General features: G+C 41.8%; 1 protein-coding gene across 1 annotated transcript; it reads right to left on the reverse strand.

Annotated features, from left to right (window-relative positions):
* Positions 1-2087: 2087 nt before the first annotated feature.
* On the reverse strand, positions 2088-13642 carry LOC116504246 (E3 ubiquitin-protein ligase TRIM7-like). Its single transcript, XM_032211160.1, has 7 exons — positions 13066-13642; positions 11652-11753; positions 9232-9459; positions 7472-7494; positions 5433-5542; positions 5085-5117; positions 2088-2769 (listed from the first exon to the last, which is right to left on the reverse strand). Exons 1-7 carry the CDS (start codon positions 13543-13545, stop codon positions 2258-2260), a joined length of 1488 nt encoding a protein of 495 aa, XP_032067051.1. The 5' UTR covers positions 13546-13642; the 3' UTR covers positions 2088-2257.
* Positions 13643-14028: the final 386 nt, after the last annotated feature.

Here is a 14028-nt window from a genome sequence, read left to right on the forward strand (position 1 = left end):
AAAGCCCAGGGAACCTGCCCAGAATACTTTCCTTTTCAGAACTTCTAAATATTTAGTACATGTATGAGAATTAAGTTAGGAATTGAGCAGATGGCGAGGGGATGTTTATTAATGGGAATAGAGCTTCTAAAACCTGAGTCAATATGAGAGAGGACATTTAATGGATGTCGGATCATTATTACTATATTGAAGTTTATACAGTATAGGCTTTCTTTCTGCCTTCATTTTTGGGCCATGGAATTATTAATTAACCTGAGTAAAAAAAAAACAATAGATGTAATTTGGCAATTCGGTCTTCAAAAGTTTATTCTTCTACTTTGTATGGGGTTGTTGTTGTTTTTTGCGCATTTGCAAAACACTCGAATAACGTAGTGATTGGTCTTAAGTATTTCACCTTTCTGCCCTCTACCAATTGCATTTCACTAATCCATTTTTCCTTTTGTTTTGCCATAATTTAATCCTTTATATTATGTATGCATGTTTGACTGCTACAAATTCTATTACACAACTATATAGGGTTTTTTTTTTAATCCATCACTGGAATATAAAGATATTCTGGTTTTATCGTTAATAGCATTTTTTTTTTAAAAAAATTACAATCTTGATTGGGTTTGCTATCCAGGAATGGCATTTGCTATCTTTAATCAAATAATGATGCACTGTATGGAGTTAGGGGAGATGCCTTAAAGAATGCTCAAAAAAAATGTATAGGTATAGAAGTGATTTGGATTTGTTAACAGGGAATCTGTCCAGTTATTAGTACTGGGCAGTAGGCTACCGGTAACACAATATGCTTAAAACAAATAAATTATATTACACATGGTTCTCAGCTTATGACAATTGGCCAGAAAATTCATCATTAAGTGACATGGCCATAAACAAGACATCATGTGACCACATCTAATTTTAAAACCTGTTTTTGCCAGGGTCATTCACCAAATCATGTTAAGCCGATCCCGATTTCCCCTATTGACTTTCCTTGTCAAAAGTCAGCTAGGAATATTGGAAATTGGGGTCCCTTGACTACCAAATGCGGCAATGATTATACAGTAAATGCAAGCCAGTTACCAAGTGCCCAAATCACAATCACATGACTACAGGGGGTAGTGCAATGGGGATAACTCTGAGGACAGGTTCTAAATCACTTTCTTCAGCATAATTTTAATTTGTTGTTAAACCGATGGTCGTATGTCGAGGACTACCAGTAATACCAATAACACTTAGACTTCTATACTGCTTCACAGTGCTTTACAGCCCTCTCTAAGCATTTTACAACGCCAGCATGTTCGCCCCCCGCCCCCCAACAATCTGGGTCCTCATTTTAACCACATCGGAAGGATGGAAGGCTGAGTCAACCTTGAGCCGGGTGACATTGGAACTGCCAAATTGCAGGCAGTCAACAGTCAGCAGAAGTAGCCTGCAGTACGCACACTAACCAGAGGTGGTATTCAGCAGGTTCTGACCAGTTCTGGAGAACCAGTAGCGGACATTTTGAGTAGTTCGAAGAACCTGTAAATACCACCTCTGACTGGCCCCGCCCCCATCTATTCTCTGCCTCCCGAGTCCCAGCTGATTGTGAGGGAATGGGGATTTTACAGTGTCCTTCTCCTGCTATGCCCACCAAGCAGTGGTGGGTTTCAAAAAAATTTCGAACCTACTCTGTGGGTGTGGCCTCCTTTGTGGGAGTGGCTTGCCAGCCATGTGACCTGTTGGGAGTAGCTTGCCAGCCATGTGTTCTCTCTCCCTCCTCTCTCTCTCTCTCTCTCTCCCCTTCCTTTTGTCTCTGTCCCTTTTTCCTTTTTTTCTTTCATCTCTCTCTCACTTTTTCTTTCTTTTTTTTTCTTTCTTTCTTTCTCTTTCTCTCTGTTTGTGAGTGTGTGTGTGTGTGTGTGTTTGTGTGTCAATGGTGGGTTTCAAAAAAATTTGGAACCTCTTCTGTAGGTGTGGCCTGTTTTCTGGTGGAACCTCTTCTAACCAGTTTGGTAGATTTGACAAACCGGTTCTACCGAACTGGTGCGAACTGTTAGGAACCCACCTCTGCCACCAAGCCACACCCACAGAACCGGTAGTAAAAAAAATTGAATCCCACCGCTAACTCTAACCACTGCACCACCTCAGCTCTGCTCTGTATTGCTTTATTGTGTGTGTGCGTGTGTGATGCATTCTTCCTGAACATCGAGGAAACCCAACTGCCAAAAAAGGAAACAAGGGTTGGTGCCAACATCTGGAATTCTTACAGGGGCCCCACTGGAAGGGCTCATTGGCAGAGGCTGAGCTGGGCGTATGACCCCAGCCAAAAGAAGGGAAGGACGACCTCTCCTGGAAAGGAGGTTGTTGAATAGAGCAGAGTTCCAGTCTCGGCATCAAAAAATGAAATCTTCCCCACAGCACAGTTTAGACACACCCGGATTTTTTTAAATTTCTTGTCCGGGATGTGAGGAAGAGGATTAGGTGGGAGGGAGAACCTGTAATCACCACGCCATCTTCCCAACATACTGATCCCTTCTGCTGTATTCAAGGAGAACGAATCCTTCCTTTTCACACTCTTCAGAGAAATCCCCACTGCCCATTCTTTCTGACTCTCTACGTTGACTTCCCAGAAATGCCGCCCCCCCTTGAATTCTTCACGTCCCAACACCACAGACAGAAAGTCAAATCTTGCAGGGTTGTTGGGCAATTCTTGACAACGTTCGCCTAGTTCCACTGTTTTGCCATCCAGGAACAGGGTGAGTTGAGGATGAGCTGTGTCTGGATCCAGGGTTATGTTTGCTGTTCATGGAGAGAGGAAGAAGATCAAGAAAGTGAAGCAAAGTAGCTTTAATCTGGAATAGAAATACCCAACTCTAAAAACAAAATCACATGAATCAAATACTCCCTCAGTTAAAAGCAGAGGTGGTATTCAGCCAGTTCTGATCAGTTCTGGCGAACTGATAGCGGAAATTTTGAGTAGTTCGGCGAACCGGCAAATACCACCTCTGGCTGGCCCTTCCCCCATCTATTCTCTGCCTCCCAAGTTCCAGCTGATCGGAGTCGCAGTTGATCGGCTGTGTCTTCTTCTGTTGCCCTGCACATATACTGATCCTGTAACATCAGGGGCGGTGTGTTTGTAGGGGGGGGGGGTAACATTTTGCAACATTTGCAATAGTTGGAAGTGCTTTACAATCCATAAAGCACTCTTTCTAAGACCATTGTAACTTCAGAATATTGTTAAATGAATGGTAGTAAGACAAGGACTAACAGTATACAATTCATTGGCATGAAATACAAAATCACAAAGAAAACAACAGACAGCATTCAAAACTAGCTCAACCATAAAGCTGAGACCAGAAGTAACATCATCCCATTATGTCAACCTGTCTCACCTGGTCAAGCAAAGGTTGTTTTGAACCCCATCAGCTAAAAGAATGCCAACTAGCGAGGTCCAGGAAGAGAATACAGATAGTCCTCAACCTGCGACCACAATTGAACCCAAAATTGATGTTGCTGAGAAATTTGTTAAATCAGTTTTATCCCATTTTTCTTGCCATATGTATTAAGTAAATCACTGCAATTGTTAAATTTAACTTAGTAAATCTGATTTCCCCATTGTCAGAAGAGGATCACATGACTCTGAAACACTGCAATCATCATAAATACAAATCAGTTGCCAAGCCTCTGAACGTAAATCACTTGACTCTGGGGACCCCGCAACGGTCACAAGTACAAAAAAATGTAATGTCCCTTTTTTTTCAGCACCGTTGTAACTACGAACAGTCACTAAGCGAATTGTTGTAAGTCGAGAACGACCTGTATTCTCCCCCTGGAGGTGAAATGAGCCCCCATTTCAGGTTAGGCCAGAGGTGGTATTCAGCAGGTTCTGACCAGTTCTGGAGAACCACTAGTGGAACTTTTCAGTAGATCGGCGATCCGGTAAATACCACCTCTGACTGGCCCTGCCCTCATCTATTCTCTGCCTCCAAAGTCCCAGCTGATTGGGAGTAAATGGGTATTTTACAGTATCCTTCCCCTGGAGTGGGAAGGAAATAGGGATTTTACAGTATGGTTTCCCTGCCACGCCCACTAAGCCAAGCCATGCCCACCAAGACACACACACAGAACTGGTAGTAAATTTTTTTGAATTTCCACCACTGTTCTGAACATATTTTGCCTCAGATGGAGGGTGTGGCTAACATAGAGGCCTTTAAGAAGACACTTCAGATTGGTTTTTTTTAATTAGTCTTTTTTATTTTTATAGATTGTTTTGAACCAGAAAGCAAATTGATGCTAAAGATGATAGGCCTGACTTGAGACATATTGTTCATTTAGTCTGCCATTTTGATCTCTACCCTTCTAAAACTCTTCTGTCTCTCTATGTGTAACCAATTCTGAAGAACTGGTAGTGGAAATCTTGAGTAGTTCGGAGAACCGGTAAATACCACCTCTGACTGGCTCCTCCCCCATCTATTCTCTGCCTCCCGAGTCCCAGATGATCGGGAGCAAGCGGGGCTTTTACAGTATCCTTCCCATGACATGCCACCAAGCCACATCCTCCAGCTCACAGGACTGGTAGTAAAAAAAATTGAATCCCACCACTGGGTTAGACCCTTGAAATGCCTTCATGTGATCCACTTTTGTGACCTTCTGACGAACAAAGGGAGAAACTGGATTCACTTAACAACCAATTACTAACTTAATAACTGCAGTGATTCACTTAACAATTGTGGCACCAAAATATTACAAGCATCCTGAAAAATCACACAAGGGCTTATTTTCCAGTTGTGTTTCGTTTTCAGGGAAACATGGTATTTGGCCTGGTTTCAGTGAGGGGATCGGGGATCTCCCCTTCACATTGGAGCATATGGAAAGGGCAGATGAGCTGGGAAAGGTAATCTTCAAAGAGTTATTCTGAAGGATGAGCTTTCCTTTAATACTACTGTTCCTCTGAAGACCTTAACAAAAGCAAGGAGGATGCAATCATGTAGGATGCCAGAGATGAGCCTTCTCTTCAAGGTGCCTTCCAACTCTGTTATTCCCCCAATGTTGTTGGTTATTATAATTCAGTATTAGTTACATCTTTTTCATCAATTCCCCTACCCCAGGTTTACCTTTCTGCAGCTGAAGGCCAGATAACCAAGTATCTGAAAAGACAACAGGAAAGCATTGCTCTATCATGTACAACATTGATATTATGACAATAACATGAAGCATACCACTCAGTTAATTTTACAGATATTTATTTGTGTGCCTCTTATCACTCAATTGGGTTTTTTTAATGCTGAAATCAGTTTTCCATGGAGTCTTGGTGAGGTTCAGCCACATATAAGCAGAGCAAATTTTTAAATCTGTGTGAACTCTCGGAATGTCTTAGCAAATTCACTGCTGCCCTCAACAAAAATCTTGCAATTCATCAACTGGGAGATTGGGGAAGTTGGCATAAAATCTTCATGTATTACCTTTAAAGCGTTTCGTTATTTCTTTCAAGGTGTGATTGATATCACAGAAGTCCCAAATTCTCCATTTCAGGGCAGGTTGGAAAGATGGACGGTCTGTAATCTTTTCTTCACTAGAGAAATGAAACAATGAAACTTTCGGTCTGCCCCATCAAAAATTCCCTTGCATAGGTTGGAAAGAAACAACAGAATCTTAAGGCACCAGCAGTATAGCAAAAGACGAAGAGCAGACGATGTTTTGGGGAGAAGATTTCTGAGTAGCACAACATTTTCCGGAAGTAAACAAATTCCAGTTTCTTCCTCTTTTCTTAAATGCAGAAGACATTTTAAATAATGACTGTCATCAACAGAGCTTCTTCAAGGTTGACTCAGCCTTCCATCCTTCCCAGGTGGGTAAAATGAGGACCCAGATTGTTGGGGGCAATATGCTGACTCTGTAAACCGCTTAGAGAGGGCTGTAAAAGCACTATGAAGCGGTATATAAGTCTAAGTGCTATTACTATTCTTGCCAATGTTGCCCTAGTAATGGTTATCTATTGCAACTTGTGGTACAATAACATCATCTCACCCACTATTTTTTCCCAAATGAAGAGTGTGCAACTTTGCAGGATTCAATCTGGATCAGTTGCAGGGGCCAAAGGTTTAGTCTTCCAAGTTTTGGAACTTGTGCTGGAGCCCATCCTCAGGGAATGTCTCTCTACACAGGTATACATTCTGATGAGAGAGACGTTCCCTGAGGATGGGCTTCAGCATGCGTCCAAAAGCTCAAAAGACTAAACCTTTGGCCCCAATGACCTACACCCAGATTGGATCCTGCAACATTATCCTGAGACACCTATATTTGCCTCCATTTGTGGTGTCTGGCTTTTCCCAAGCCAAGGGCCGTATTCAGTTTTTGAGTAGGACAACTGTAACCATGAAGCCAGGACAAAAATGAATGTTGATTTAATTGCTTTCGTGTTTTTCCTTTTGAAGACGTTTCGCTTCTCATCCAGTTGTCAGAGTCAGACATGAGAAGCGAAATGTCTTCAGAAGGAAAAACAAGGAAGTCCAGTTGCCTCCTGAAAAAGCACCTTTGGGACAACCATGACCTGGATGACTGAGAATCTCTACAGACCTTTAGCAACATCCAAGGTTTTTAGCGGCCACATATGCCCATCATCATGAATAGACACTTCTGGTTTTGCTCTGCTCCGTTGTTGCAATGAAACCGGAGTTCAATGCTGCGCAAAATATGCCACTAAGGGTCTCCTTGCTTAGAATGAATGTGGATGACCAACGGCAGGTGCAGTGATATCCCTTTCACTACAGGTAGTCCTCAACTTACAACACTTCATTTAGTGACCGTTCAACAATACAACAGCATTGAAAAAAGTGATTTATGGCTGTTTTTCACACTTACGACTGTTGCAGAATCCCCCTTAATCACAGGATCAAAATTTGAATGCTTGGCAACTGACTCATATTTATGACGGTTGCAAGGTGTGTCAGTGTCAGGTGATCACATTTTGCAACCTTCTGATGAGCAAAGTCAACGGGGAAAAACAGATTCACTTAACAGCCGTGTGACTAACTTAACAACTGCAGAGATTCACTTTAAAGCTGTGGCAAGAAAGGTCGTAAAATGGGGCAAAATTCACTTAACAAATGTTTCACTTAAAAAAAGAAATTTTGGGCCCAATGGAGGTCGTATGTCGAGGACTATCTGAAATAATAAATAATAAATAAAATAAATAGTAAATAATAAAAATAAATTATAAATAATAATAATAAATAAATAAAATAAATAATAATAAATAAAATAAAATAAATAATAATAAATAAAATAAAATAAATAATAATAAATAAAATAAAATAAATAATAATAAATAAAATAAAATAAATAATGATAAATAAAATAAAATAAATAATAATAAATAAAATAAAATAAATAATAATAAATAAAATAAAATAAATAATAATAAATAAAATAAAATAAATAATAATAAATAAAATAAAATAAATAATAATAAATGGGGAATGGAAAGATGGGATCTACATACCTCTGGAAGCTTTTTAAGATTTCCTGGAGGGAGAAGAGAAAGAAAATAAGTAATGCCATGAGTAGGAATTGAAAGAATTCTGTCATAGCTTTTGCTGGTACTGAATTTTATGGCAAGTAAACTCTTCATTTGTTCATTCGCTTATTCATTCATTCATGAAATTTAAAGGGCCAGCTAACTACCAAAAGAACTCTGGGCAGTAAACAAGGATATAATGCATTCAGCAAAATCACTTTGAAGAAAGAAAAAAAAAGAAATGACAAACTGGAGGCCCCAGATAGAATCTCGACTTACAACACTTCATTTAGTCACCGTTCGAAGTTACAATGTCACTGGAGAAAAAAAATGCTACTTATGACCATTTTTCACACTTACGGACTTTGCAGCATCCCCATCATCATGCGATCAAAATTCATATGTTCGGCAACTGGTTCATACTTAGGATTTATTTTATTTATTTATTGGATTTATTTTGCAGCCTATTCGTCCATGGCAACTCAAGGTGGCTTACAGAATATAAAACCACATTTAAAACAATAAAAAACTAACAAAAATAAATTAATATAGTACAATATAACAAAAAACACCCCCACGTCTCACCCCTCCCCTGCCCCAGCAACAGCACCTCACATGAACCAATTAATGAGCTCCATATCGCTCTGGGTTCCCTAGGCCCTCTGGCAGAACCAGGTCTTCAGCGCCTTCCAGAAGAGTGCTAGAGTGGGGGTGATTCTAATCTTTGGGGCAATGATGTTCCAGAGAGAGGGAGCCACCACAGAGATGGCCCTTCTTCTGAGTCCCACCAGGTATATCTCCCTCGGGGATGGAACCCTGAATATTCCTTGCCTCCCCACTCTGAGGGGTCGGGGTAGATGTGACCAGCAAGAGACGCTCCCTCAGATAACCTGTGTCCCAAGGTCTTGTGATCGCCTTTTATGACCTTCTAACAAGCAAAGTCAATAGGGAAATGAGATTCAGTTAACAACTGTGTTACTAATTTAACAACTGCAGTGATTCACTTAACAACTGTGGCCAGAAAGGCCGTAAAATGGGGCAAAGCTCACTTAACAAATGTCTCACTTAGCAACATCAATTTTGGCCGTAACTGTGATCGTTAAGCCGAGGGCTACCTGTGCTACAGTTTTGCCGAAACCGATATTTAACTTCCAGATTTTGGCACAACCAAGACCATAGCAAACCATTGATTCAACTCATGATGTGGATTCACTTAACAACCATAGTGATTTGCTAAACAACCGCCAGAAAAAAGGTCATAAACTTAGATTTGAGTTTATTTTACAGCAATTATGACTTATGAACGTAATGTGCAGGCTCCGTTACAGTGGTGGGATATGACCAGTACACCCCGTTACAGATGTACCAGTGCCTGCTGGGAGCACCAGGTACCGTTCCGGTACAGTGCTCCGGAGGGCCCACCTGCCCACCCACCCGCCCTCCTTACCTGTATTCGAGCTGCTTTCGCGCACGCACATGGTGCATACAGCACCTGCGTGACACTCCGCCAAGCAGTTGGAGCGTCGTGGGCTGTAAGTACACATGTGCACACTGTGCGTGTGCTGCGCGCATGCACATGGCAGACTCCCGGCCCTGTTGCAGTGTACCAGTTGCAACGGGATCCAGAACCCGCCACTGCTCCGTTATGGCTGTATATCAGGGCCTACCTGCACAGCAATGTAGAATGAAAGCAACCTTAACCTTTCCTTGAAATGGCAACAAGGAAAGGCACCAAAGAACTCTACCTTAAAGAGATCGTTGTTGGGCTGCTGAGAAGTTTGTATCTTCTGGATGATCGTTTCATAGAGTGAAAGTTCCTGGGAAAAGAAAGACATGAAGGAATCTCTTTTTCTGGTAATCTCCTCCTCTACTTCTACCATCTGGGCCAGGAATTGTTTTTCTTGCTCTTCCAGGAAGTGGTGGAGATCTTTGAACAGAGATGTCGCCTCTGCTCGCTCTGCTTTTATTTGTCTCTGAAGAAATAGATAAACAAATAATAGATAAATCGTCAAAAAAGGGCTGCAAGTATGGAGCGGGTAGAGCTAAAATTGGGGATTCAGAGATAGCAAAAGCAATAAATCAATTGTCCTGATTTTAACTCTTCTCCCTTTCCATTATGAAATAATAATAATAATAATAACAACAACAACAACAACAACCGCTGAAATCCAGTTTGGAGAATCAGTAAATACCACCTCCGATTGGCTCCGCCCCCATCTATTCTCTGCCTCCCAAGTCCCAGCTGATGGGGAGGAAATTGAGATTTTGCAGTATCCTTCCCCTGCCACACCCAAGCAACGCCCATCAAGCCACATCACACCCACCAAACCACATCCACACAACTAGTAGTAAAAAAATTTGAATCCCACCAGTGGTAAAATGAATACATTTTCTGGCATATACCATATTTTTCGGAGTATAAGACACACCGGACTATAAGACGCACCAAGGTTTTGAAGAGGTGAATTAAAAGAAGACCTCCCAAAAACAGGCCCGTTGTTTTGTTTTTTTAAAAAAAGACATGAATAGCCTTTAGGGGGCTTGCAGAGTGCTCCGCGGGGGAGCAAAAATAAGCAAAAAACGGCCCATTTTTTGTGGAAACAGGCCTGTTTTTTGTTAAAAAAAAAAAAAGCATGCATAGCCCATTGGCGGCTTATAGAATGCTCCTGGGAACTGGGTGTGTGTGGCAAAATTGAGCAAAAAATGGCACGTTTTTCAATCATTTTTACAGGCTCTGCATGGCCATTTTGGTGAAGGGGGTGGGGTTTCGGGAGGCAAAAAATGCTGCATTCAGTGTATAAGACACACCCAGATTTTCAGGCTTTTTTTTTTTAGGGAAAAAGGTGTGTCTTATACTCCAAAAAATATGGTAGCCCAGAGTTTGTTAGGGGGTGCTATCTCACATTATGTTGCTACAACAGATAGAAAATGTCCTCACATATTGTATTACAGTATGGTTTAACAGCTGCGGACAGGAAGGCACTACAGAGAGTGAGCAATTCGGCACAAGAAACCGTTGGTTGCCCTCTGACACCACTGGAGGACATCGCTAGATGTCGCTGCTTTACCAGAGTAAGGAAGATACTCAGAGATGATTCACACCCTGGTCAGTGTCTCTTTGCACTTCTACCATCAGGCTGAAAGCATCACAGTATAGCCAACCGAACAAACAGGTTTAAAGATAGTTTCTATCCTTGGGCTGCGAGACTTTTAAATACAACCACAATCACTCCATGCACATGCTAGTTTTTTTCCCCTTTTTCTTTCTTTTTTCGTTTCTGTTATAATTTTGCACCAGTGAGGTTAAAACCAATTTCGTTGTATTTAAGTACAATGACAATAAAGATTATACTTATACTTTGGCTAAGCTTGGCAATTAGCCTGGAAGCTTTATCTATGCATTAGATTACAATGAAGTTTAGCTCAGCAGGAATATCAAAAGCTGAGTTAGGTTACACTCTGTGTGCTCTAATCCTTTCACTGGGCACAAACAGAAAGCAGACTGTTTCAAGCAAGCTCTGAGGCAAAACGTTGGAACACAGCATCTTCAAACAAAGTATACCCCTCTTGTAACTAGGCAATCAGAGGCCACAGCATACCAGAGCTAAGAAACATGTCCTTGGAGATAACCGCACTTGCATAGCTGCAATGTAAACTTCCCCATTGTTCCCTCCCACCTATTCTATGGCAGCAGGCAACAGGCTGGCTGACACCAACCTAATAACAATAACAATAACAATAATAATAATAATGCATATTTACCAGTCGCTATTTCTAATCACAGTGTGGCTTTAACTCTATTTTTCCCTTCACTTAGAAAGGATGACAACAGAATAAAATAGAATAGAATAGAATAACAGAGTTGGAAGGGACCTTGGAGGTCTTCTAGTCCAACCCCTGCTCAGGCAGGAAACCTTATACCACTTCAGACAAATGGTTATCCAACATCTTAAAAACTTCCAGTGTTGGAGCATTCACAACTTTTGGAGGCAAACTGTTCCACTGATTAATTGTTCTAACTGTCAGGAAATTTTTCCTTAGTTCTAAGTTGCTTCTCTCCTTGATTAGTTTCCACCCATTGCTCCTTGTCCTGCCTTCAGGTGTTTTGGAGAATACTTTGACTCCCTCTTTTTTGTGGCAACCCCTGAGATATTGGAACACTTACCAGCAAATCCTTGCTTTTCTTCTTTTTGTCTGACTGTTGTGCCAACACATTTTGTTTTCCTTCCTTAAGCATCTCCACCAATGTATTCCTGTCAGTGTGTTCCTAGGGAGAAAATGACAACCAAGATTTAATTTATCTTTGGAAGTCATCTTATTGGTGTGATTTATTGGTTTGGTTATTAGGAAAAGGTACACTATGGAAAGGAGGAAATCACATGGTAACTTGAGAAATAGGAGGTAAAATATAAATTGTACAGTGCAGGACACAAAAGTCAAAACTGTGGTAAAGACCAGAAGCCATTTCTTTATACACTTGCTTGTTACTTTTCTTTACTTTTTTTTCAATATTCAGATTACCAGTATTTTTGTTTTTTAAAAACCTTTCTACCAGATGATCAAAATTATATTTTAAAAAGAAGCTAGCTTATTGGCCCAGCTTCCATCTTTTGGGCTCAGTCGAGTTAGCAGCACACATTGTATTTTAAGAATTCCAACCACTAAATCCTCTTTTTAACTACCAACTATCTTGGTAGATCAGATCCATTTCATTTCATTCTCCATTCGGCAGATTCGAAATCCAAATATCGCTTGTAAGATGGATGGCAAGATTTCTTAGATCAGGCTTGCAGGAAAATAACCAGCATCACAAGTGATATAAAGGCAGAACTGCAATGCAAATCTTTTGCATTGGCGCTGCCAATCTTGTCTTTTTTAACCGTAAAGTGAGTACTCCGTGATCAACCCTGCCCCGCTTTAAATCGGCAGAGAAGGAAAAACTTCCTTTTGCTTCTTCAATCTGCTTCATTGATCTTTGTGCTGTGATGCCCATTTAAAAAGACTCCTCTCTCCACGATGGGGGGGGGGAGGGCGGGGATGGTGCTTTTAATACTTGGTCGTTTCTTATCTATTTCCCAGCAGTGCCTTTCCTTCTTTGGAAAGCACCAACGCGGAGTATTTTCTCCAAGAAAATTCACTTGCACGCACAACGGGATTATTACTGGGAAAATAATCCGAATAGTGACAACCACACGAGTCTTTTAGCTCAACAATGTCAGTTGATGCCGGGAAGGAGATGCCATTGATTGCAATTTGCAACTTTTTTTTTAGGTAATGCAATTCTGTCCCGCAGCCCTAAGGCATCCTCTAACCACCTTCTAATTACGATTTAAACAAAAAAAAAAGCAAACAGCTGCAAAAATAAATGACCGTTAAATCGCGTTTTAAACGGCTCGCCAGCCAACAGCTGCAGCCAGTCGGCTTCGGATCATTTAATTAGGATTGACTGCTCAACATTGTTACTGAGCATGCGCATTGACGACCTTCCCCCAATTCTTTCCTCCCATCCTTCCCAGAGGGTTTTGAAAAGGAGGGAAAAGCAACCCGGGTCCAAACAAGTAAGGATTTTTATTCCTTACCGTAGTTGTATCGTTGGCCTTTTGCATGGTTGGGCTCCCATGGTTACTCTTGGTCGGCTTGGTGGGGCCGCAGATGGCACAGTGGAAGACGGTTTGTTGCCCACAGGTAACTTTCACGCGTTGGTGGTACTTTTCACACAAGTTGGCTTTGCCAGGTTTTTTTTCCGCCCGTTGGAACTTTTCACACAAGTTGGCTTCGGCCGGGCTTTCTTCCGCCCGTCGGAACTTCTCCGCGATCTCCACCACGTTGGCCAGCAGCCGGTTGGGGATGATGTTTTGCCCATGGTCGAAGGTTTTTCTGCAGTGGGGGCAGGAGGTGCCGCTTTTCTCGGGTCCTTGACCGTAGCAGCTCAAGCAGGCGCGGCAGAAATTGTGCCCGCAGATGGTTATGGTCACCGGTTCCTTGAAACACTCCAGGCAGATGGGACAAGTGACTTCTTCGTAGAGGTCCCGGAGGGGACTCCTGGCCGCAGCAGCCATGGCCGTCTTCCCCGGCTTGAAAAGTTTTGAAACTTTCCTACCGCTCCTTTCCTTTTCGATTTCGGCTGTTACGGGAAAGTCCGCTTGCAAAACCACATAAACGGGGCAAATAAAAAGAAAATCAAGCTTCGAGGTCATCGCCACTCCCTGCTTACTCAGGGTAGGAAATGTATTTGTTTTGCGAGTTCTCACCAACTCAAGGTTGACTCAGCCTGCCACCTTTTCCAAGGTCGGTAAAATGAGGACCCAGATTGTTGGGAGCGATACAGTATGGTGACTCTGTAAAAACTGCTTAGAGAGGGCTGTAAAATGGCATTTAAGTGCTGTTGGTAGTGTTATTTTACTCCTTAAATTTCCACGCCACCCATCTCTCCATCGGAAAGCGACTCTGGGCGGCTTACGGGGCAATAAAAGGGGATATGAAATATGAAAGTCCTTGGTGCTCTCCTCTCTGCGCTTGTTTTGTTGCAGACATTTCACGAC

Source organism: Thamnophis elegans, chromosome 2, assembly GCF_009769535.1.
Source record: "Thamnophis elegans isolate rThaEle1 chromosome 2, rThaEle1.pri, whole genome shotgun sequence".
Classification (NCBI taxonomy): Eukaryota; Metazoa; Chordata; class Lepidosauria; order Squamata; family Colubridae; genus Thamnophis; species Thamnophis elegans.